General features: G+C 49.8%; 1 protein-coding gene across 3 annotated transcripts in view; it reads right to left on the bottom strand.

Annotated features, from left to right (window-relative positions):
* Positions 1-24,504, bottom strand: part of LOC105469351 (forkhead box K2) — a 79,293-nt gene that overhangs the window by 19,511 nt on the left and 35,278 nt on the right. For all 3 annotated transcript variants that reach the window (XM_071081890.1, XM_071081891.1, XM_071081889.1), the window contains exons 2-4: positions 15,447-15,641; positions 10,903-11,050; positions 7,217-7,363 (exon numbers count right to left, since the gene is read on the bottom strand). In XM_071081890.1, the coding sequence (XP_070937991.1) occupies positions 7,217-7,363; positions 10,903-11,050; positions 15,447-15,641 (490 nt within the window). The remainder of the gene's footprint in view (positions 1-7,216; positions 7,364-10,902; positions 11,051-15,446; positions 15,642-24,504) is intronic.

Here is a 24,504-nt window from a genome sequence, read left to right as displayed (position 1 = left end):
TACACGTACTAAAACCACATTGACTAGACTCTAATGATTCAGAAATTATAAAGCTTTCAGAGAAAACGTGGGCTGTTATTCTTTAACGCTAAACATGAAGAAAAGGATGTGCAATTCTGAGCAAATTATCTTTCTCCCAAAGGCTTTCCAAATTGAGCATCTACTGACAATCAGCCCTCCGTGAGCACCAGCTCCCTCCCTTCCGGGGCTCTCCTCTGTGCCTTCCTGGTCAGCCTTCCTAAGCAGACCTCAAGTTTCTCAAGGACTGTTTGTCTATCTAACACCCCCCAGCCCTGAGTGCCCTCCAGTGTGCATTCTGCACAGTAAGGACGTGTGCAGAAACTGAGGAGAAGGAACAGGCCACGTTCCTTTCAGAGGAGGGGTCTAATGTCCAGGAATGCCTCCAAAACAGCAGGGGTGAGGGTGAGTCCAGAGCAGAGTCCTTCCTTTAAAAGAGATCAAGGGATGGGCACAGTGGCTCATACCTATAATCCCAGCACTTTGAGAGGCCGAGGTGGGTGGATCCCCTGAGGTCAGGAGTTCAAGCCCAGCCTGGCCAACATGGCAAAATCCCACCTCTAGTAAAAAACACAAAAATTAGCTGGGCGTGGTGGCGCACACCTGTAGTCCCAGCTACTCAGGAGGCTGAGGATGGAGAATCACTTGAACCCAGGAGGCAAAGGTTGCAGTGAGCTGAGATTACGCCACTGCACTCCAGCCTGGGCGACTGAGTAAGACTCTGTCCCAAAAAAAATAAAAATAAAATAAAATAAAAATAAAAGGAACCAGCTCTAGTCCCTTTGGAGGCTGAGAGCCCCGTCTTTTCAAACTTTTCACAGTCACAACAATTATCTCAATTCCGGGTTAGGTAAAATTATAAAACCATAAAAAATCATTTTGGAGTCACCGAGGCCCGGATCCGTGGTGTTGGTGGTGTGCAGAGACCGGGCCAGCACGTGGGCACAGCCGGGTACCCAGGGCTGGGCCTGGCGCACAGGTGCTGACCTGACTGGGCAGTGAGCAGGCTGCAGCCTTGGTTGCGAGGCCTTAACCAGGTCGCCTGCCACGCCCTGCATGCGGGTTGGGCCGCAGGCAGGGCAGGAGTCTATAGGGGCAGCAGTGATGGACGCCTTAGAAGAAGAGAGCTTTGTGCTATCTTTCTCTTCCGCCTCTGATGAATCTGATATTGTGGTGGGATATTTAGATGACATTATCATGGATGACGAGTTCCAGTTATTACAGAGTAATTTCACTAACAGGTACGACCTGGAGTTTGAAGACATGGAAGAGAATAAACTCACCTACACATCTATTTTTAATGAATACATTTCTTTTTCTTTTTTTTGAGACGGAGTTTCACTCTTGTTGCCTAGGCTGGAGTGCAATGACACGATCTCAGCTCACTGCAACCTCCGCCACGCGGGTTCAAGCGATTCTCCTGCTTCAGCCTCCCGAGTAGCTGGGATTACAGGTGCCCACCACCACACCCAGCTAATACTGTATTTTTAGTAGAGACATGGTTTCTCCACATTGGTCATCTGGTCTCGAACCTCCAACCACAGGTGATTCACCGGCCACAGCCTCCCGAAGTGCTGGGATTACAGGCATGAGCCACCGTGCCCAGCCTGAATACATTTTTTGGGTAGAAAACTGTATTGAAGAACAGCTGCTGCGGCGGATTCCTGGACTCAACACGGCAGCTTTCACCATCACATCACAGCACCATAAAAATGAAGCAGCGGGTGACACACTGGACATGCTGCTACCTTCACAGATTCTTTGGACTACAGAGCAGAAAAAGAAGACTGAGGACCGAGGACCAGACTTAAGCAGTCGCTTGGTGGTGACTTCGCTGTGTCAATCATCTGTGCCAGCTTCCCAGAACAATCTGCGGCACTGGGTCCTCCCGCCAGCCAATGAACTGAGAACATTCTGGATGTCACCGGCCCAAGAGGCTCAGCTCATGATGACAGAATACATCTTGGAAAAAGACTGACTCTATTTTGTAACTCTTCATTTATGTTAAGTACTGACAGGTCAAAACCAAAATGACCTAACCCTTCTAGACCTATTTCTCCCGAAACACCTTCTTGTATCCATTAACCGTAGTACTCCTCCCCCCGCAAGTAGACACTTTGCTCAGGAGCTTCTGAGTCAGACGCCTCTGGAGCGAGCCCATGTCAAGCACTCCATCTGGGGGGCCCTTCCCAGCACACACGCTGGTGTGTACGTGCGGACAAACCCACGGCCACCACCTGAGCACACCGCTGGTGTGTACGTGCGGACAAACCCACGGCCACCACCTGAGCACACCGCTGGTGTGTAGGTGTGGACGAATCCGCCTCCACCCTCTGTCCCAGCAGGCTCTGCGTGAATCTTCACACATTTGCATCTCTTTCTCACATGGATCAGTTTCAGTACTTCACCCTCAATGGGGTTCCTGATGTCTGTCCAGGGTGTTACTCAAGCCCAGCTTGAGATTTTGGAGTCTCCTGTGATCACAGCTTGTCTCGGCTGCAGGAATCAACAGAAAGAGACGCCCTCTACATAAAAGCTCCACGTGAAAAGCCACCCCCAGTCTTAATATTTGCAGTCCTTGTGTCACTTCATTCTGGTCCAGATGTAGTCCCACTGTTTCCAGAAGTCTCTTTGAAGCATTATTTTATTTTATTTTTTTTTTGAGACGGAGTCTCGCTTTGTCGCCCAGGCTGGAGTGCAGTGGCGTGATCTCGGCTCACTGCAAGCTCCGCCTCCCGGGTTCACGCCATTCTCCTGCCTCAGCCTCCAGAGTAGCCGGGACTACAGGCGCCGCCACCACACCTGGCTAATTTTTTGTATTTTTAGTAGAGATGGGGTTTCACCGTGTTCGCCAGGATGGTCTTGATCTCCTGACCTCGTGATCCGCCCACCTTGGCCTCCCAAAGTGCTGGGATTACAGGGTGAGCCACTGCGCCCTGCCAAAGCATTATTTTAAAAATATGTATATTTATAAATGAATACTCAGGCTAACCTAGTGGATGTGATCTTGAGACTTCCATGATTATCCACTTAAAGATCAAAGTATTATATGCCGTGTGCGTTTTAGGTGTTAGTGCTGTGAAGGCAAAAATGCTTTCTACATTGGCATTCGTTCCTATTTGACTGGGCACCTATGCATGTATGTGTGCGCTAGAAATAAGAGTAAAACATATTCTTACAGCATGTTGCTGTTTTTGCGTGTTTGCTGAAGATCTTTTCTGTATAAACCAGTTTGTTAGGCTCTCTGGGTTAGGGACTCTGCAGTTTCTTCCTTTCCTACCGAGATGCTGTTCCACTGGTCCAGCCCAGCCGGAGGAGCAGCCCAGCGGGAGGAGCAGCCCAGCGGGAGGAGCAGCCCAGCGGGAGGAGCAGCCCAGCGGGAGGAGCAGCCCAGCGGGAGGAGCAGGCAGGGCACAGCTTTCCTGGCTGTTTGCTGCTCTGCTTTAGTACAATGTGTGGTAGATTACTTATCAGAAAACACGTACATCATCTCTAGAAAGAAGAAAAAACATAGTTCAATGCCCAGTGTGTCCCTTTGATTTCTTTAAATAGTAAAAATAAGAATCTGTATTGACTTTTCACTTGGCCATCCTGGTTTTAAAGGACAAGCTATAAGCTCCGTGTGTTTCTGTACTGATGTGTCACTTATTAAATACTTTTCTACCATGAAAAAAACAAACCACAGCAGGTAAATGCAAACAAAGGAAAGACATACGGCATCTTTTCAAACAGGATTCCTCCGACCGTCTCATCTCACCCCCGCACGTCCTCCGACCGTCTCATCTCACCCCCGCACGTCCTCCGACCGTCTCATCTCACCCCCGCACGTCCTCCGACCGTCTCATCTCACCCCCGCACGTCCTCCGACCGTCTCATCTCTCCCTCGGACGTCCTCCAACCGTCTCATCTCTCCCTCGGACGTCCTCCGACCGTCTCATCTCACCCCCGCATGTCCTCCGACCGTCTCATCTCACCCCCGCATGTCCTCAGACCGTGTCATCTCACCCCCGCATGTCCTCAGACCGTCTCATCTCACCCCCGCATGTCCTCAGACCGTCTCATTTCTCCCTCGGATGTCCTCAGACCGTCTCATTTCACCCCCGCATGTCCTCAGACCGTCTCATCTCTCCCTCAGATGTCCTCAGACCGTCTCATTTCACCCCCGCATGTCCTCAGACCGTCTCATCTCTCCCTCAGATGTCCTCAGACCGTCTCATTTCTCCCTCAGATGTCCTCAGACCGTCTCATTTCACCCTCGGATGTCCTCAGACCGTCTCATTTCACCCTCGGATGTCCTCAGACCGTCTCATTTCACCCTCGGATATCCTCTGAGGATTGACCAAAAAGCCACACCATTGGTAGACAATGCAAAACACCTCGCTTTTGTTTTAAGCCAAGAGGGACAAGGTCAGAATAAGGTCTGACGCACTGGGAAGGGCAGCTCAGAGAATCTCATGGCAGAGGAACAGCCCGTGAGGGTCAGTATTCCAACAGCCAAGGGTACAGCTGAGGACAGAAAGAAATTAAGAGTACATTGGCCGGGTGGTGGCTTATGCCTGTAATCCCAACACTTTGGGAGACCGAGGCAGGCAGATCACCTGAGGTCAGGAGTTCAAGACCAGCCTCACCAACATGGAGAAACCCTGTCTCTACTAAAAACACAAAAGTAGCTTGGTGTGGTGGCTCATGCCTGTAATCCCAGCTACTCATGAGGCTGAGGCAGGAGAATCGCTTGAACCTGGGAGGTGGAGGTTGCAGTGAGCCGAGATCGCACCACTGCACTCCAGCCAGGGCAACAAGAGCAAAACTCTGTCTCAGAAAAAAAAAGAGAGAGATAGTAGGTGTCCATGAACTAAGGGGAATCTGGAGAAACTCATCCCTCTCCTGCTAAATTAGCTGGAGCCACGAGGTGTGAAATGACACAGGAGCGGCCTTACTGGGGCAAGAGATGCAGCTGTAGACTTACAGACCTTGATCTAGACAGGAAAGAAAATGTTTCAACAGAAACAAGTTTAATAGCAGTTCAGCAGAGAGGGGTGCCTGATGTGTGCTAGTCTGTCATTCCCTGCCTACGTGAGCTGTGCAGGCACCTGCAACAGACGACAGAAAGCAGTGCATGCATGAGGGGTCGGTCCCATGGGGTCCTCGCCACTTCGCGAATGTGGTCCAGAAGAGCCTTGCTCCAAGGGCTCTGCTCCCCAAAAGGCATGTCCTGACTTCCTGACTAGGGCACCCCCAAAACTGAGGCCGGGCCTTTATCCATCCACCCTCTTTAGCAAGAAAGCCTTGTCCTATTCATAGGTAGTTCTCAAATAAACAGATGTTAGAAAAAAACACACGGAAATACCACTTAAGAGAAACAGATTAAAGTCTAATAAAGCTTCTTAGAAACACATACTCACAAAGCCCCAGGTAACTGGTACTTCAAACCATCAGAATAAGCTGCACTTAAACTCTGAGGGATCCTCACACGCTCCCCCAGAGCCAGCTGGACTCCATGTGGAGTTTCTCTCCTTGACGAAGCCATAAAGCCATGGCCACTGGAACATGGGTAGAAGTTATCGTCTAGTTTTGTGTGTGTTAGTATGTATATGTGTGTGTGTGTACACATATAGATAGTCTGAAGCACAGCCTCACTTTTTTATTTAAAATAGAGGAAATACGGCCAGAATTCAGCATGCAATGTGTTAAGAGACCCTGACATGGCTGGATATGAACAACTCTCCGAATCCGGCATTTTCCTAATGGTCAAGAGATGCCCCCTTGCTGTAAACAGGGAGGTGGGCAGGGCCGGGCACAGACACTCCAGGCATGGGGTACACCAAGGGGGTCAGAGGGGAGGTTGGGTCTCATTCTGTACCTTCCATGATTAAAGACCCCCAAGCCCCTCCACAAGGGAAATATGGAAGACGTGGCTGGTAGGCTTTCTTTTCTTTTTACGATAGAGCCTCTGCTTCCTGGGCTCAGGTGATTCTCCCACCTGGGCCTCCGGAGTAGCTGGGACTACAGGTGTGACCCAACACACTCAGCTAATTTTTTTTTTTTTGGTAGAGACAGAGTCTCGCCATGTTGCCCAGGCTGCGCTCGAAATCCTAGAGTCACGTGATCCACCTGCCTCAGCTCCCAAAGTGCTGGGATCACAGGCATGAGTTACTATGCCCGGCTGGTGGGCTATTTTTCAATATAACATGTTTATACATCTGCAGTTAAAAGAGAAAAGGTTTTTCCCTTCAATAAACAGAAAACAGGTGCCCCTGCACCACCCTCATCACTAAGCCATGCAGTTTAGACGTTTTTTTAAGGATCATTTAATCATTACATGAAAGCCTCAAAGAAATTCTATAGATATTCCTGGTTACTTAACGAATTAAAAAACTATAAGCATGCATACATTTCTTCTCTTGCTATGTTTTTAATATGCTATATTTCAAACCTACCCACTGCCAAATTATCTCAAATAGCAAGATTCTCGTATACATCCAGTAAACAGCCAACACAACACAGATAACACAGAAAGAGAAAAAACCTACATAGTCTAAAGGGTTAAAATTATTGGTGTGTGAGCTGACCAAAGGGAACATTTTGCAGATTTCAAAGTGTTTTTTGGAGGCAGCCCTGGGGTTCCACGAGCAGGTGGGCTCCCCGGCTGAGACAGGGCACACCACGTTCATCTGTTTTATATTCCGACCAACTGGGTAAGATGCCCTCTACGTGTTCCTTGGTAAAACACGGTTTGAAAACTGTTTCTGCAAACTTCAAAACTTCTGTCCGTTAGCAGGACTGGATGAGGAAGACAGGAGAATGCCAAAGGGAAGGATGGGCTGGGTTTCAAATTTTTCCTACATTTCAAATATGAACTGCACTGGTCAAAGGGAAATATCTCAGACAATCCACACTTCACAAATCCTGTGCAGACGCATGAATTTCCACAACAGTAAAGCACGCAGGCCTAGATGCTCTTCCAGAACCATGTTTCCTTCTGCTCCACGCGAGGAAGGTGAGGCAGAGCATGGCAGCACCGGCCCCAACTCCTCTTCCTCTCAGCACAGGAGGCTCCAACCACCGCCCCCACACCACACCCCCTCCCCCCGCCACCTTCTACCTTCCTAACCTGTGCCTGTGTTAAGTACAGCAGCCACTCAACTTTCTTCTCAGCATCAATCGGCCTCGATTTAACAACAAACTGAAAGGCATTTACCTGCCAGCCCTTGTCCGCAGTCCTATAGTAGGGATAATTTTTAGTGATGTGCGTATAAATTCCGTTCAGGGTGAGCTGTTTGTCCGGAGCCATTGTAATTGCCTGTACTATTAGTTGTGCATAGGAGTAAGGTGGCTTTGAATCATCCTGTATTTAAAAAAACAAACAAAAAAGAATATTGAAGTTAACACATTTTGTATTAAATTTACTAGATTTAAAGATTCTCAGTGCTTTTAAGTGTTCCTCTGATACCTCATCTTTCTTTTTTTTGAGATGGAGTCTCGCTCTGTCGCTCAGGCTGGAGTGCAGCCGCGCAATCTCGGCTCACTGCAACCTCCACCTACCAGGTTCAAGCGATTCTCCTGCCTCAGCCTCCTGAGTAGCTGGGACTACAGGCGCCCGCCACCACGCCCGGCTAGTTTTTGTGGTTTTAGTAGAGAAGGAGTTTCACCATGTTGGCCAGACTGGTCCCAAACTCCTGACCGCAGGTGATCCATCTGCCTTGGCCTCCCAAAGTGACGGGATTACAGGCGTGAGCCACCACACCCAGCCTGATACTTCATTGTTCTTACTATAAAAGTAACATAATTTGAAAACATGGAGGAAGCAAATGGAAAACTATAGACTATAAAGAACATTAAAAATTACATAAGTAAAAACACAAATGTCAAAAATGAAGAAATAAAGGCTGTTTGACCGCAGTGGAGTCCAAGGCAAAGCACCTCAACCAAGACCAGATCCTGTTGGCCACCACAGGGGTCCAGGCGAGGGGTGGGGAAGGCTGGCTGAGGGCTCAGAGCCAGCAGCACCCCTCCCCAGGCGTGAGCACCAGGAGTGGCCAGGACAGCTCAGAGCCCTTGGATTCACCAAACACCCATCCACAAGGAGCCCCTGCCGCCCACGAGGAGCAGCCCCCGGCCCACAGAGAGCCCCATGGAGACCCCGCCTTGGGGTCGGAGACATCCTGGCTGCTGTGTGCCCTGCTGACAGGCTGGCATCCCTGGGCCTGGCCCTTTCAAGGCCATTGGTGGTTCCTCGTCATAGTGACAACCTGAAACCCACACGTATCGGCACAAGCCCACTGGGAAAGGGAACCACCCCTGGTTGTAAACTTCTGGACAACACACTTGTCAACATGGATGAAAAGCAACAGATGATGTTGGATGAAAAAAGGCATTTGCAAAACAATACATTCACGATGACACTATTTACATGAAGTTGCACAATTACAGATACTGTTCGAGGATAACACAAATGGAACGGGAAACAGGCAGGCCGACAGACAGGAGGCAAGGACATCGGACGTGCCCACATGGGATTCCACAGCACAGGCCGCGTTCAGCGCTAACAGCTCAGCGTGGACAAAGGGACATTTGTCTTTTCTTTCTTTCTTTTTTGGGGACAGGGTCTCACTCTGTTGCCCAGGCCGGAGTGCAGTGTGTGATCTTGGTTCACTGAAGCCTGAACTCCCAGGGCTCAGGTGATCCTTCCACCTCAGCCTCCCCAGTAGCTGGGACTCCAAGCGCATGCCACTAGGCCCGGCTAATTTTCGTAGAGACAGGGTCTTGCTTTTTTGTCCAATCTGATCTCAAACTCCTGAGCTCAAGTGATCCACCCACGTTGGCCTCCCAAAGTCAACTTTTTTTTTTTTTTTTTTTTGAAACGGAGTCTCACTCTGTCGCCCAGGCTGGAGTGCAGTGGCACAATCTCGGCTCACTGCAAGCTCCGCCTCTCGGGTTCACACCATTCTCCTGCCTCAGCCTCCCAAGTAGCTGGGACTACAGGTGCCCGCCACCATGCCCGGCTAATTTTTTTGTATTTTTAGTAGAGACAGGGTTTCACCGTGTTAGCCAGGATGGTCTCGTCTCTATCTCCTGACCCCGTGATCCACCCGCCTCGGCCTCCCAAAGTGCTGGGACTACAGGCGTGAGCCACCATGCTCGGCCTATCGCTTTTTTTTCTAAACAGAAAAACGTAATCACAAGAAGACCCTCCACAAACCCAATTCTTTTTTTTTAGGTAGGGTCTTGCTATGTTGCCCAGGCTAGAGTACAGTGGCTATTCAAGGCTTGATCGCAGCTCACCACAGCTTCGAACTCAAGTTGATTCTCCTGCCTCAGCCTCCCGAGCAGCTGTGACTACAGGTGCATGCCACACTGCCTGCTACGTCTCTTCTTTTAAACAGCTAACAAAGCCTTCGTCACTGTGCCTATGCTGTTGGTGTATTTCCTTGTGATCTTTTTTCTATATTTCTAAAAACTTTTTAAATTGAAAAACATTAAGACAGACAGAAAAGCTCACGATACATTTATGTCAGCTGAACAAATTTTTGCAAAGTGAACATCAGTATATTAGGTCAAGAGACAGGGGCACCACCAGCATCCCCGAAACGCTCATATGGGCCCTCTCAGCCCACTACCTCTACCTCTCAAAGAGGCCACCATTACTACTGACTTCTTACAGTGACTGCAGTTTTGCTGGGATTTACTAACCTACCACTTGACTGCATCCTGAAACAATACAATTTAGATTTGTCCAATTTTAAGCCTGACAGAAATGGTACCACACAGGCTGTGCCCTCCTTGCCTAGCACCCTGTGTCAGACACCGCAGTCGGCCGCAGGTGGGGGATGCACGGCTGTGGCTTATTCATTCTCATGGCTGTGCTGCGTTCTGCTGGGATAGACCACATTTCCTAAATATGTCAAGTAATACCACGCGTGGTTCTTACTCTCTTTCTTCCACCTAGCATTACATCCGGAATATTTCCATATCAGCAAATACTCTGTATGCTCTTCCTAAGTGGAACCACAATAGCCTCATCACCCTTCACCGTTCCCTAGGGACACTGAGGTTGCATTCTGTTTTTTTTTTTTTTTTGAAACAGGAGCTCACTCTGTCACCCAGGCCAGAGTGCAATGGCATGATCTCAGCTCACTGCAACCTCCGCCTCCCAGGGTTCAAGTGATACTCCTGCCTCAGCCTCCAGAGCAGCTGAGATTCACGTTGTGTTCCACGCCTGGCTTTTTGTATTTTTTTGGTAGAAGTGGGATTTCACCATGTTGACCAGGCTGGTCTCCAACTCCTGACCTCAAGTGATCCGCCCACCTCGGCCTCCCAAAGTGCTGGGATTACAGGCGTGAGCCACCGCGCCCAGCCGCATACTGCTGTTTTATACAAACTTTCCGCCATTTCCTTTGGTCTAAGTCCTAAAAGGAAAATTACTGGGTCAAAGAACACAAACGTGCCAGGTCATAGTGTGACTCTCAACAACTGCTGTCCAAACAAGGGACAAACGTGCCCCATACAATCATGAATGGCAGGGTGTGCATTTGCATAACCTTCAGAGTCTGGGACAAGGGGCTAAACTCCAGCACAAACGCACATGAGCTCCACAAAGACCAAAGCACTCCTCCATCTTCCGCTGTCTGCTCAGCACCTGGGCCTACAGCTGCTATTAGGGGAATCCTAAGATGTGTGTTGAATGACTAAAAGAGTACGCCTGCAAAACCCCAATACCAAGAACACAGCAGCAACACCAGAGTCAAGCCCACATCCCCACCGACGCCCTGGCAGGGCTGGGGCCCACCGCACGAGACAGCAGGTGAGTGACAGACAGGTGACACTGAGGGCCTTGTGGCTGCACACTCTCCCCCAGGGGCTGCTTCAAGGCTACAAAGCCTTTACCTTCGGGCTGTCTCCACCTGAAGCTTCCTTTTCATTTTCAGGCTGTGAGTTGTCAGCCATTAAATTGAGGTCAGATGGCATCACTCGGCCCACCTTGTACCCTGAAGACCCCGCTCCCCGGGGGCTGGAGGGGCAGGAGTTTGCAGCGCTGTGGAAGAGAAAAGGTTGTTCCTATTAGTCTGTCACAGAGCACACATCCTACTGTGCTTCAGCAACTGGCTCTAATTATAGGGAAAACATAAGAAAATGTTTAAAAAAAAAAAAAAAAGGGAAGAGAATATCAGCATTTCCTATGGAAACACAGATTCTTATAAACTATCTGTGAAATTTCAGATCGTCCCAAGAAGCAATGTGGAAATAGGGTATTTGCTTCTGTAAACGCCAGCTCATGATATGTAAAACAAGCTCTCAAGGGAGGCAGTGGCCCACTCATTTCACCAGTGAGGAAACTTAGGCTCCAGATGGTTCCAGAACTTATTAAAGACACAAACTGACACAGGACAGGCGCAGAGGTCCTCACTGAGGAGCTGTGACAGGGGGCACAGAAAAGACAGGGAAAGTTACGCAGGGGAGGGGGTCTGACAGCCAAGGCCCCTGGAACTGAAGTGGAACAAGCGGTTCCACTGAAGATGAAGCCGTGGGCGTGGACACCCGCTGAAGGCACAGCAGCAGGTCAGCTAGGGGCACCCAGGACGAAGAATCAGGCCCCTGTTTTCAGACATGCACTTTTTCCCACCAGGTTGGACTGGGGCACAGGGAGTGTTCTGATCTTGATCTCTGTGCCAATTAAAGGGCACGTGCATTTCTGTAAGTCAAGGAGCTGCAGGTTCTCTCCATGCCTCATTTTCTGCACTTCAATAAAAAGAACGAGCCATTGAAATGGAACAAAATCAAGATAAGATCATTTTCTACGTTATAGAAGAGTTTTGGGGAAAAAACACTGCAAATGCATAGAAAAGGTCTAGAAAAAAATAACAAACCTAAAGTCGTGACCTCTGAGAAACAACTGAAAAGGAGGACCAGGGAGATGGAGAGGTGGGGAGGAGGAGGAGGGAAAGGGCAAACCACCAGTGGCCTTGTGCCCTCCACAGTGCTTCTTAGACCTTCCGCCACGAATATGCACCACTGGTATACTCACTCGTCCATTCAACAAGTATTTGCTCAATGCCAGCAAACATCCTTAAAGCACTGAGAAACAGCAGGAACGACAGACTCATGGCATCTACAATTTATGAGTTTAAAGAGCCAACTTTTAACAAGTGGAGGATGCAGCCAGTGTGGCCTGAGGAAGGCAAGTGACCTGCTGGTTGGATGGCAGGTTTGGAAAGTCAGGTCGCTCAGGCTCACTCCACCTGGAGGCCCCGGGGACCTGGGTTCCCCTGACAAAGGTCTGTGCAGGTGTGGAGTGGGGCAAGCAAGGAAACACAGGACGAAGAGAAAGTGGTCGGCGAGAGGAGAGGCTGAGTCGGGAGCCGACCCAACCTCAGGGCTGCAGCTGCGACCCTTCCCCTGCGCCCACCGCTGCTGTCAGTCACTCTTGTATGTGGGGTCTTCAAGGCTGCTGCTCGGCAGTGAGCTGTATGTGACTCAGGCAAACTCGGGCACATTCTCCTCCAGTGAATTCTGTGTCCTTTTTATGTAGTGCTTAATAAGCACTGGGTGGCAGGACTTGACTTATGCCTACCCACCCACACATCTACTATTTGGCCCACTCAGTTATGTTCAGCCAAATTCAACCAAAGTGGGAAAGAGAGATGGCAGCCTCAGCGAAGGAGCAACAGGAGACAGGGCAGCGACGGGAAGGCCCTGACACCAGCCAGGGCTGCTCTGGGACAGCACCAGGCACAGGATGGTGGCCAGAGTCCACCAGCCATGCCTCCATTTCACAAACACATGCATGACAGAAGCTTTTCCAGGGGGCCTTTTTTTTTTCCTTTGTGGTAAAATATACACAACATAAAATTTACCATTTTAACCATTTTAAACTGCACACTTCAACAGCATGAAGCGCATTCACATGGAGGTGCAGCCATCACACCACCCCCTCCAGAATGTTCTCATTTGCCAAACTGAAGCTCTGTCCCCGAGAAACACGGGCTCCCCCTCCCCGCCCCCAGCCCCTGGCCACCTCCATTCTGCCTTCTGTCTACGCGAATGTGATACTCTAGGAATCTCAATGACTGGCTTATTTCACTGAGTATAATGTCCTCAGGATTAATTCATGTTTCAGCATATGTCAGGATTTCCTTCCTTTTTAAGGCTGAATAATATTCCATTGTATCTTCTATCCTCTGGAAATTGTGCATAAGGCTGCTATGAAAACGGGCATACAAATATTTCTTCAAGAACCTGCCTTCAGTTTGGGTCTATATCCAGAAGTGGGGTTGCTGGATCACATGGTAATTCTATTTTTAGTTTTTTGAGGAACCGCTAGACTGTTTCCACAGCAGCTGCACGGTTTGGCATTCCTTGCAACAGCGCACAACAGTTCCAATTTCTCCACATCCTCACTAACACTATTTTCTGGGTTTTTTGTTTTTAACAGCAGTCAATCCAATGGGTGTGAGGTGGGATCTCACTGTATTTTGATTGGCATTTCCCTAATAACTACTGATGTTGAATATCTTTTCATGTACTTTTGGCCATTTCTATATCTTCTTTGAAAGAATGTCTTTCTTTTGAACTGAGTCTTTTGTTTCTTTGTTGTTGAGTTTTAGGAGTTGTCTCTATAATCTGGATATTAATCCCTTGGTCAGATGTATGATTTGCAAATATTTACTCCCATTCTGTAGAACACCTTTTTACTACTTAAGTTGTCTTTTGGTGGACAAATTTTTTTAATTTTCAAGAAGTTCAATTTGTCTTTTTCTTCTGTTGCCTGTGCCTTTGGTATCAAATGCAAGACATCAATACCAAATCCAATGTCATGGGGGTTTTGCCTAAGTTTTCTTCTAAGAATTTTACAGTTTCAGGCCTTAAATTTAGGCCTTTGATCCATTTTCAGTTAATTTTTGCACATGATATAAGGGCCCAAATTCATTATTTTCCATGTGGACACAGTTTACCTAGTGCCACTTGTTGGAAAGTCTGAATGAATAGTCTTGGCACCCTCGTCAAAAACCATTTTGATGAGGCCGGGCACAGAGGCTCACGCCTGTAATCTCAGCACTTTGGCAGGCCGAGGCGGGAGGATCACTTGAGGTCAGGATTTCAAGACCACCCTGACCAACATGGAGAAATCCCGTCTCTACTAAAAATACAAAATCAGCCGGGCGTGGTGGCACGTGCCTGTAATCCCAGCTACTCAGGAGACTGAGGCATGAGAATTGCTTCAAGCTGGGAGGCAGAGGTTGCAGTGAGCCAAGACCACGCATTGCACTCCAGCCTGGGCAAAAAGGGCGAAACTCCATCTCAAAAAAAAATCATTTGACTACATTATGTGAGGGTTTATTTCTCGGCTCTCTATTCTTCTTTTAAAAAAAAAGAAAGAAAAGATGTTTAATTGGCTCATGGTTCTTCAGGCTGTGGGCTCTCTAAAAAATTCAAAATTCAAATTAAAATCTATCTCAGACTTTAGACCACTGTCTGCCCTTCCATTTATACTCCAATGAAAAGCATCCAGGCCAGGCACAGTGGAGCACGTGTTGTCCCAGCTGCTCGGGAGGCCAAGGCAGGAGGGTCGCTAACATCCAGGAGTCTGAGTTCATCCTAGCAACACAGCCAGAACCTGTCTCACAAAAAAAAAAAAAAAAAAAAAACAATGGCCAGCTGCGGTGGCTCACGCCTGTAATCCCTGGCCAACACAGTGAAATCCCGTCTCTACTAAAAATACAAAAAATTAGCCGGGTATGGTGGCACGTGCCTGTGGCCCCAGCTACTCAGGAGGCTGAGGCAGGAGAATCGCTTGAACCTGGGAGGCAGAGGTTGCAGTGAGCCGAGACTGCACCACTGCACTCCAGCCTGGGCAACAGTGCAAGACTCTATCTTAAAAAAAAAAAACAAAAAAAACACAACACTTTAAAAACATCTTTTAAAGAATGAGCAAACAGGCCAGGCACAGTGGCTCAGCCTGTAGTCCCAACACTTGGAGAGGCTGAGGCGGGTGGATCACTTGAGGTGAGGAGGTCGAGACCAGCCTGACCGACATGGTGAAACCCCGTCTCTACTAAAAATGCAAAAATTAGCCAGGCGTGGTGGCGCATGCCTGTAGTCCCAGCTACTCAGGAGGCTAAGGCAGGAGAATCACTTGAACCTGAGAGGCGGAGCTTGCAGTGAGCTGAGATCGCGCCACTGCACTCCAACCTGGGCAGCAGAGAGAGACTCTTGTCTCAAAAAAAAAAAAAAAAAAAAGAATGAGTAAATAAAAACCAGGAACCTTTGGGAACTGCACTTCCTAATGCAGAAAATTCAGGAAATTCCGTATTTTAAACACCACTTCACATCTCTCTCTCCACGTAAGTCAGCACCAGGGAAGGAGAAAGGCGTTACTTGGGGCTGCCGCTGGGACTGAGGACGTTCCAGTTCCCCCATCCCCATGGCCACACCTGATGGTTCCTGTTGGGGAGGGCAGAGGGCTGATGAGGTGGGCCATGGTGTCTGGAATGTTGATGGTCAGGGGTGAGATGTGCGGCTGTACGGCCTTCACCGGAGACTCAGACAGCTCCTGCTTCTCCCTCTTCTCGCTGGACAGGGCAGTAAACGTTATCTTGATGTTTGTGCTCGGGAACCTGAACGTGCACCTGGAAAAGAAAAACCCACCATCAGCACCCTTTTGCTGTCCCAGCCAGGGTAGGAGCAGAGTCCCCACAACACCGGAGCAGCTGAGGACGTGTATGCAACACCTCCAAGCTCAGCTCACCGCGTTCTTACAAGTTGTCTAACAAACTGCTTCATGACTTAAAAAACACCAATAAGAAAACACTATTTAGACCAGCCACACAGGAAAATTAAAAGCGCAGAAAAGATCAGGTATCGTAGCTCATGCTTGTAATCCCAGCACTTTGGGAGGCTGAGGCAGGCAGATCACTTGGGTCCAGGAGGTCAAGACCAGCCTTTGCAACACAGCAAGACCCCACCTCCACAAAAACTGCAAAAAATCAGCCAGGTGTGGTGGTGCATGCCTGTGGTCCCAGATACTCAGGACGCTGAGGCAGGAGGACTGCTTGAGCCCAGGAGGTGGAGGCTGCAGTGAGCTCTGACGGGGCCACCACACTTCAGTCTGAGCAAAAGACCCCGTCTCTCCCAAAAAAAAAAAAAGCATAGACTCAAAAAGACTCAAATACCACTTAGTCTACATGACTCCTTTTAAACTAAGTGCACAAATATGTTTTGGGTCTTATAGTAGACTTAAAACTCAAATACCACCCAGTGTCTATTTTTCCTTTCAAAATAAACATACAAATGTATCTGGGTCACAAAGCAATAACTCTGTGGTAGTTTTCTTATTTAAGAAAAATAATTCCTTTCCTTTTTTTTTTTTTTTTTTTTTTAAAGAAACGGAGTTTCGTTCTTGTGGCCCAGGCTGGAGTGCAACGGTGCTATCTCGGCTCACTGCAACCTCCGCCTCCCAGGTTCAAGAGATTCTCCTGCCTCAGCCTCCCGAGTAGCTGGGATTACAGGCAGGCACCAGCACGCCCGGCTAATTTTGTATTTTTAGCAGAGACAGGGTTTCTCCATGTTGGTCAGGCTGGTCCTGAACTCCCAACCTCACATGATCTGCCACCTCGGCTTCCCAAAGTGCTGGGATTACAGGCATGAGCCAGGGCACCCGGCCTCCTTTTCTTTAAATAAAAACTCCTCCTGGCCGGGCGCGGTGGCTCAAGCCTGTAATCCCAGCACTTTGGGAGGCCGAGACGGGCGGATCACGAGGTCAGGAGATCGAGACCATCCTGGCTAACCCGGTGAAACCCCGTCTCTACTAAGAAATACAAAAACTAGCCCGGCGAGGTGGCAGCGCCTGTAGTCCCAGCTACTCGGGAGGCTGAGGCCGGAGAATGGCGTGAACCCGGGAGGCGGAGCTTGCAGTGAGCTGAGATCCGGCCACTGCATTCCAGCCTGGGCTATAGAGCGAGACTCCGTCTCAAAAAAAAAAAAAAAAACAAAAAAACTCCTATACTTTTTTCACTGTTGGCTCTGGCAAACCAAAGCCAGGGACATTAAAGCTACAGGGGAGAAGGTTTGCAGTGGAAAACTCTGGTTCACACTTCATGTAGCTTCCTTGACATGACTCACGTAAAACGTAACCAAACAAAGGTCATGCAAGCCAAATACCTTCAAAGAATAAAATTTAACACAACAGTTAAATTTTAGACTCTGAGAGTCTCTAAGTTCCCACCATGAACCCAGTTCAACAACAGCCTATTTGTCTGTCTACAAACAACCCAAACAAGTGGCTGGCCACACTCAGCCCAGCTCACATCTGTGCACCCAGTACGGGCACTCCGGCCACAGAGGAAGGCTCTGCCCATCACCCTGCCCTACAGGGCACCTGCCCTAGAAGGGTCCAGTCTGAGGAGGTCAGAGGCTACGCCATGGCCCTCCCACTTCAGGGACATCTCCGAGGAGACACTTCCCGACACTAGCTGGGGTCAGGAAGGGCAGCACGCGAGGGTTTCAACACTTGCTTCTTTGCTGCATGCTGCTGCCTCCCCTCGCCCTTCTCCTTCCCCGGTGAGGCACAGGCAGGACAGCCAGTCCTGCCCCAGTCTTGGGGGACAGAGCAGAACCTCACAGAGCGACCACCTCCTGGGTATCCAGGACACCAGAATCTCTGGCTCCCGCATTGCAGCGCTCCTTTTCAATCCCTTACCAGAGCCTCCTCTCTTTACCACCCAATGTTCAATGTTCAATGCTCCAGGCCTCGACTCCAGTTTCTCCCTCTATCCTGACTCCTGGCTCATCCAGGCCTTGGACCTTGAACTCTACACGTACCCAAATAGCTCCAAAATCCCCACCTTCAGCTGCAGGGTTTCCCTACACTCTGGCCCCTCATATGCATCAACACTGGGTCTCCAACAAGACTCCTAGCCAACACTCCCCTCCCAGGACTCCCCTCAGCAGACAGGCAGCACGGAGGCACTCAGGCCAGAAACACTGGAGTCCATCCACCAGTGCCATCAGCTCTGGCCTTCAAAACCTGCCTATCGTGAAAACTGAAAAAGCTTCTCTGACAAATTCCCTGTTACGCCACTGAAAAAATAAGCCACCTTCCTTTCTTGCTCACCTTCAGGAGAAAAGGTCTGAAGGCTGGGCAGAGTGACTCACACCTGTAATCCTTGCACTTTGGGAGGCTGGGGAGGGAGGATTGCTTGAGCCTAGGAATTCAAGACTAGCCGGGTCAGCAAAGACCCTGTGACCCAGGCTGGAGCGCAGTGGCACGGTCACTGACCCACTGCAGCCTTGAACTCGCAGGCTCAAGCGATCCTCCACACCAACTTCCTGAGTAGTGCCTAGAGGCACATGCCACCATGCCAGGCTCTGTTTCCCTGGCTGGTCTCAAACTTCTGGGCTTAGGAGATCCGCCCACCTCAGTCTCCCAAAGTGCTGAAATTACAGGCATAAACCACAGTGCCTGACCTCATCTGTAAATGATACATTTAAGACACTGATCTTTTGGTGTATAAAGCTCTATTTTATTTTACATCCTTGAAAATTATTAACTGAATCAACTAAGACCAAGACAGAAACAGACCACTGGTATCGAAACCAAAGGAAAAAGAAAAAGAATCGGTAAAATAGAAGACAGCAAAATGCTTCCAGCTGCATCACAAAGCCAGGGGTGGAATGGCTTGAGCCCAGGAGCTCAAAGCCAGCCTGTGCAACGGAGTGAGACCACTTCCCTTAAACAACAGGGAGAACGGCCGGGCGCGGCAGCTCACACCTGTAATTCCAGGACTTTGGGAGGCCGAGGCAGGCAGACCATGAGGTCAGGAGATCAAGACCATCCTGGCCAACATGCTGAAACCCCGTCTCTACCAAAAATACAAAAAAATTAGCCTGGGTGGTGGCACACACGTGTAATCCCAGCTACTCGGGAGGCTGAGGCAGGAGAATCTCTTGAACTCGGGAGGCAGAGGCTGCAGTGAGCCGAGATCCCGCCACTGCACTCCAGCCTGGGCGACAGAGCGAGACTCCATTTCAAAAAAAAAAAAATATCTAGAGCAAAGAGTTGCAACACTTCTGGCCGGGCGCGGTGGCTCAAGCCTGTAATCCCAGCACTTTGGGAGGCCGAGACGGGCGGATCACGAGGTCAGGAGATCGAGAGACGATCCCGGCTAACCCGGTGAAACCCCGTCTCTACTAAAAAAAAAATACAAAAAACTAGCCGGGCGAGGTGGCGGGCACCTGTAGTCCCAGCTACTCGGGAGGCTGAGGCAGGAGAATGGCGTAAACCCGGGAGGCGGAGCTTGCAGTGAGCTGAGATCCGGCCACTGCACTCCAGCCTGGGCGACAGAGCGAGACTCCGTCTCAAAAAAAACAAAACAAAACAAAACAAAACAACAAAAAAAAGAGTTGCAACACTTCACATTTAGTGACATTCACTGCTGGCTTCAGACTTTCCAAATTCAAACACATTTTAAAGAAAACTGGCACCGAATCTTCCAAGTGCACTTTTCCTCTTTTCCTTCCGCTCTAGAGCTTTTTAATAAGCTTTCAGTACTGCTCTAAATAAATACACAATAAATAATAAAACTGATCACCTGTCATGTACCTGAGATCTGACAGAGCTCGGCTCCCTTTACACAGACATTACCTGTAGATTCTGCAAACAAGGGGGGTGGATGGCGCGTTGTGTGTGTGTATAGCTGTCGCCTCTGAGGACAACAAGGAAGACCGGCCTGGCACGAGGTTTCAGCAGGATCCGCAAGCTACCCTAGACTCCCACCCACCCTCTCCTGAGTCCTCCTCACCGCTAACGAGCAGCCTGTCTCACGCGGGGGCATGTTGCCAGGACCACCCACCCTCTCATACCAGCCTAACAGCTTACAACCCAGGGGTTCTCACAGCAGAACCACGTGGACACAAACAGGGCAAGCTGCGTGGATGCCAAGCGGCTCCGCCATCCCTGCTGGGCTCCGCACACGACTCTGGGTCTGAGCTGGGCAGCTGCGGAGTCCACACCCGCACAGTCGCCAGCCAGAAGCAGAGATGGGAAGAACAGCGAGCACCAACCGCGCAACCTCAGACTGAAGCCCAGTGGAAAACCGCACTCCACACCCACATACAGACACTCAGGACATCAAATCAAACACTGTACTACTAGGCCAGGCACAGAAGCTCACGCCTCTCATCCCAGGACTTTGGGAGGCCGAGGCAGGAGGATTACCTGAGGTCAGGAGTTTGAGAACAGCCTGACCAACATGGTTAAACACCATCTCTACTAAAAATACAAAAATTAGCCGGGCGTGGTGGCAGGCACCTATAATCCCAGCTACTCAGAAGGCTGAGGAAGGAGAATCACTTGAACCCGGGAGGCGGAGGTTGCAGTGAGCTGAGATCTCACCATTGCACTCCAGCCCAGGTGACAGAGCGGGACTCTGTCTTTAAAAAAAAAAGAAAAGAAAAGAAAAGAAAAAACAGCCAGGCGTGGTGGCTCACGCCTGTAATCCCAGCACTTTGGGAGGCCGAGGCGGGTGGATCACCAGGTCAGGAGATGCAAACCATCCTGGCTAACAACCTCGTCTCTACTAAAAATACAAAAAATTAGCCGGATGTGGTGGCGGGCGCCTGTAGTCCCAGGTACTCAGGAGGCTGAGGCAGGAGAATGGCGTGAACCCGGGAGGTGGAGGTTGCAGTGAGCCAAGATCGCGCCACTGCACTCCAGCCTGGGCGACAGAGCGAGACTCTGTCTCAAAAAAAAAAAAAAAAAAGATGTCAGCAGTGACTTCTTCCCACAGACGCATCTGGTGTCCACTGTGCTGTATTTATTCTACGTCCACCCTGAACTTCTGCAGAAGGCTCACCCTTGACCAGAACACACTCCCTGCCGGTCCTCCCAGGAGAGAGCTCCAGCAGTGCACACAATTCCAGCACGCAAAGAGGCGAGCTCTTCCTCCTCTGCTGGGGCAGCAGCTCTGGAACGATGGGGAACCCAATATCCTCTGAGTGTTCCGCTTGCTTTTCACACAACAGGACCACACCCCCATATTACCTGTGAGCTCGCACTTCTCCCTAGAGTCACGCACGTCCTAGTCCAGGCCTGGCGGAGTGCTCTCCGCAGGACAGGGCACTGCCACACTGAGCCATCCTTCCCTTGTATCTGGTTCTGTTTCCTTTTCGTTTTGAGGCCGGGTCTCGCTCTGTAGCCCAGGTTGGAGTGCAGCAGCGCAATCATGACTCACTGTAGCCTCAATTTCCCAGGCTCAAGGGATCCTGCTATCTCGGCCTCTTGAGTAGCTAGGACTACAGGCACACGCCACCATGTTCAGCTAATTTTTATTATTATCATTTTTTGTAGAGACAGGGTCCCCCAGTGTCACCCAGACTGGTCACAAACTCCTGGGCTCAAGTGATCCTCCTGTCTTGGCCTCCCAAAGTACTGGGAGTACAGGTGTGGGCCACTGGACCCAACCCCAATGTTTCCAGTTAAAGACAACGGACGATCAGTGCTGTGATGACATTCCACGGCAGAGGATCCTCAGCACAGGGCATTGAAAACGAGGAGAGGGGCCAGGCGCGGTGGCTCACACCTGTAATTCCAGCATTTAGGGAGGCTGAGGCGGGAAGATCACTTGAGTCCAGGAGTTCAAGACCAGCATCAGCAACACAGCAAAATCCCCGCTTATCTACAAAAAATGTTTAAAAACTTGCCCAGGCGTGGTGGTGCACACCTGTAGTTCCAGTGGCTTGGAGGCTGAGGCAGGAGGGTTGCTTGAGCCTGGGAGTTTGAGGCTGCAGTGAGCTGTGGTCGTACCACTGTACTCTACCCTGGGCAACAGAGCAAGATCCTATTTCTAGTTTAAAAAAAAAAAAGACAGAGGCCAGCCGCCGTGACCAGCCAACTTGTTCTTTTTTTTTTTTTTTTTTTTTTTTGAGACGCAGTCTCGCTCTGTCGCCCAGGCTGGGGTGCAGTGGCGCGATCTCAGCTCATTGCCAGCTCCGCCTCCCAGGTTCACGCCATTCTCTTGCCTCAGCCTCCCAAGTAGCTGGGACTACAGGCGCCCGCCACCACGCCCAGCTAGTTTTTTGTATTTTTAGTAGAGATGGGGTTTCACCATGTTAGACAGGATGGTCTCGATCTCCTGATCTCGTGATCCGCCCGCCTCGGCCTCCCAAAGTGCTGGGATTACAGGCTTGAGCCACCACGCTCGGCCAACTTGCTTTTTCTTAATCTGGATTCTGACTGCATCGGTGAGAGTTCCTGTCTGCAAAAATGCATCAGTTGCATATGCATGATACACACACCTTTCTGGACACTTCAATAGACAGTTTTTTTAAAAAAATAAAAGCCGTCCATGCAGATGGATGTAGAAAGTAGCAAAACGTGGATCATGTGACAGGTATGGGGGTTCACTGTGCCATTTTCTATGCTTTTGTGCTGACAATGACCTATTTCTTTTCTTTTTTTTTTTTTTTTGAGACTGAGTCTCGCTCTGTCGCCCAGGCTGGAGTGCAGTGGCACAATCTTGGCTCACTGCAAGCTCCGCCTCCCGAGTTCACGCCATTCTCCTGCCTCAGCCTCCAGAATAGCTGGGACTACAGGTGCCCACCACCACGCCCACCTAATTTTTCTTTTTTGTATTTTTAGTAGAGACGGGGTTTCACCGTGTAGCCAGGATGGTCTCCATCTCCTGACCTTGTGATCCACCCACCTTGGCCTCCCAAAGTGTTGGGATTACAGGCGTGAGCCACCGCGCCTGGCCACAATGACCTATTTCTTTTACCTGGGTTGTGACTGCACGGATACCCACACTATAATTATAATTTATTTGAATGTAGGTTACATTCAAAACAAGATACATTAAAACTGTTTTCAGGTTCTCTGTGGAGTTCAGTTACCTTGGAAATCCTTGTTCCCCTTTTCAAAACTAGAAATTAAAAACTGGAATAATTTTGGATGAGTTGCCTCACGACACTAAAAAGAGGCACAAAATATTACAACAGAACGGAGGTGGGGGTGAAAACAGATGCCAGGGGCTCAGATCCTCCTGAGACCCGTGTCTTCCCCACACGGCTGCAGGGCAACGAGCCCAGTGCAGGTCCACGTGCAGTCGGTGTCTTGGCTGGGAGGGCTCCTGACTTCCCCAAGGCCTGAGGTGCCTTCCCTGGCCCTGCAGCTTTCCTCCAGAGAAGCACTTGGGGTCGATGATGGAGTTTAAGTGTCTGAAAGACATTAGGCTGTCTCACACAGTCAGCCCATCACAATTCCTGACACTGTGTACTCCTAAAAGTACTTTATCTGGGGCTGGGCGCCGTGGGTCACGCCTGTAATCCCAGCACTTTGAAGGCCGAAGTGGGCAGATCACCTGCGGTCAGGAGTTCGAAATCAGCCTGACCAATATGGTGAAATGCTGTCTCTACTAAAAATAAAAAAAAATTAGCCAGGCACGGTGGCTCACACCTGTAATCCCAGCACTTTGGGAGGCCGAGGCGGGCGGATCACGAGGTCAGGAGATCAAGACCATCCTGGCTAACACGGTGAAACCCCTTCTTACTAAAAATACAAAAAATTAGCTGGGAGCATTGGAGGGGGCCTGTAGTCCCAGCTACTCGGGAAGCTGAGGCAGGAAAATCACTTGAACCCGGGAGGCGGAGCTTGCAGTGAGCTGAGATCATGCCACTGCACTCCAGCCTCAGAACAGAGCGAGACTCCGTCTCAAAAAGAAAAGAAAGTTTAATTAACTCTTTCCAATTTGTGATTTTACATAACGGGGTGACCTACAGAGCACCTGCCAGGTTTGGAGCCTTGCAGACCACGTGGAGACGCTTGACCAGAATGGCTGCAGAGGTCACTCTGCACTCCAGAGCCCTGTTCGGGATGCCGCTCTTCGTCCAACTCAGCCAAGTGCTCACGGCCAGCATCACTGTCCACGGCACAAAATGACACCATGGTGACACGACCGTGGTGCCCCGAGAGGACACAACTTCACCTCTAGAGTTCCTGCCAGAGGTAACTAACCTAGATCTAATCAAGAGGAAACATCCAACAAATCCTAATCGAGAGACATTCGACAAAATCACTAATGCTGTGCTCTTCAAAAACATCAATGTCAGGCCGGGCGCAGTGGCTCAAGCCTGTAATCCCAGCACTTTGGGAGGCCGAGACGGGTGGATCACAAGGTCAGGAGATCAAGACCATCCTGGCTAACCCAGTGAAACCCCGTCTCTACTGTAAAATACAAAAAACTAGCCGGGCGAGGTGGCGGGCGCCTGTAGTCCCAGCTACTCGGGAGGCTGAGGCAGGAGAATGGCGTGAACCCGGGAGGCGGAGCTTGTAGTGAGCTGAGATCCGGCCACTGCACTCCAGCCTGGGCGACAGAGCGAGACTCCGTCTCAAAAAAAAAACAAAAACAAAAACAAAAAAAAAAACATCAATGTCACAGAAGACAAAGGCTGAGGATGGCCACACCTCAAAGGAGATCAGAGCGACGGGAGCGTTCAACG

The sequence above is a fragment of the Macaca nemestrina genome, chromosome 17 (assembly GCF_043159975.1).
Source record: "Macaca nemestrina isolate mMacNem1 chromosome 17, mMacNem.hap1, whole genome shotgun sequence".
Lineage (NCBI taxonomy): Eukaryota > Metazoa > Chordata > Mammalia > Primates > Cercopithecidae > Macaca > Macaca nemestrina.
The sequence above is the reverse complement of the archived record's forward strand: the minus strand, read 5'-3'. Positions and strand labels throughout refer to the sequence as shown.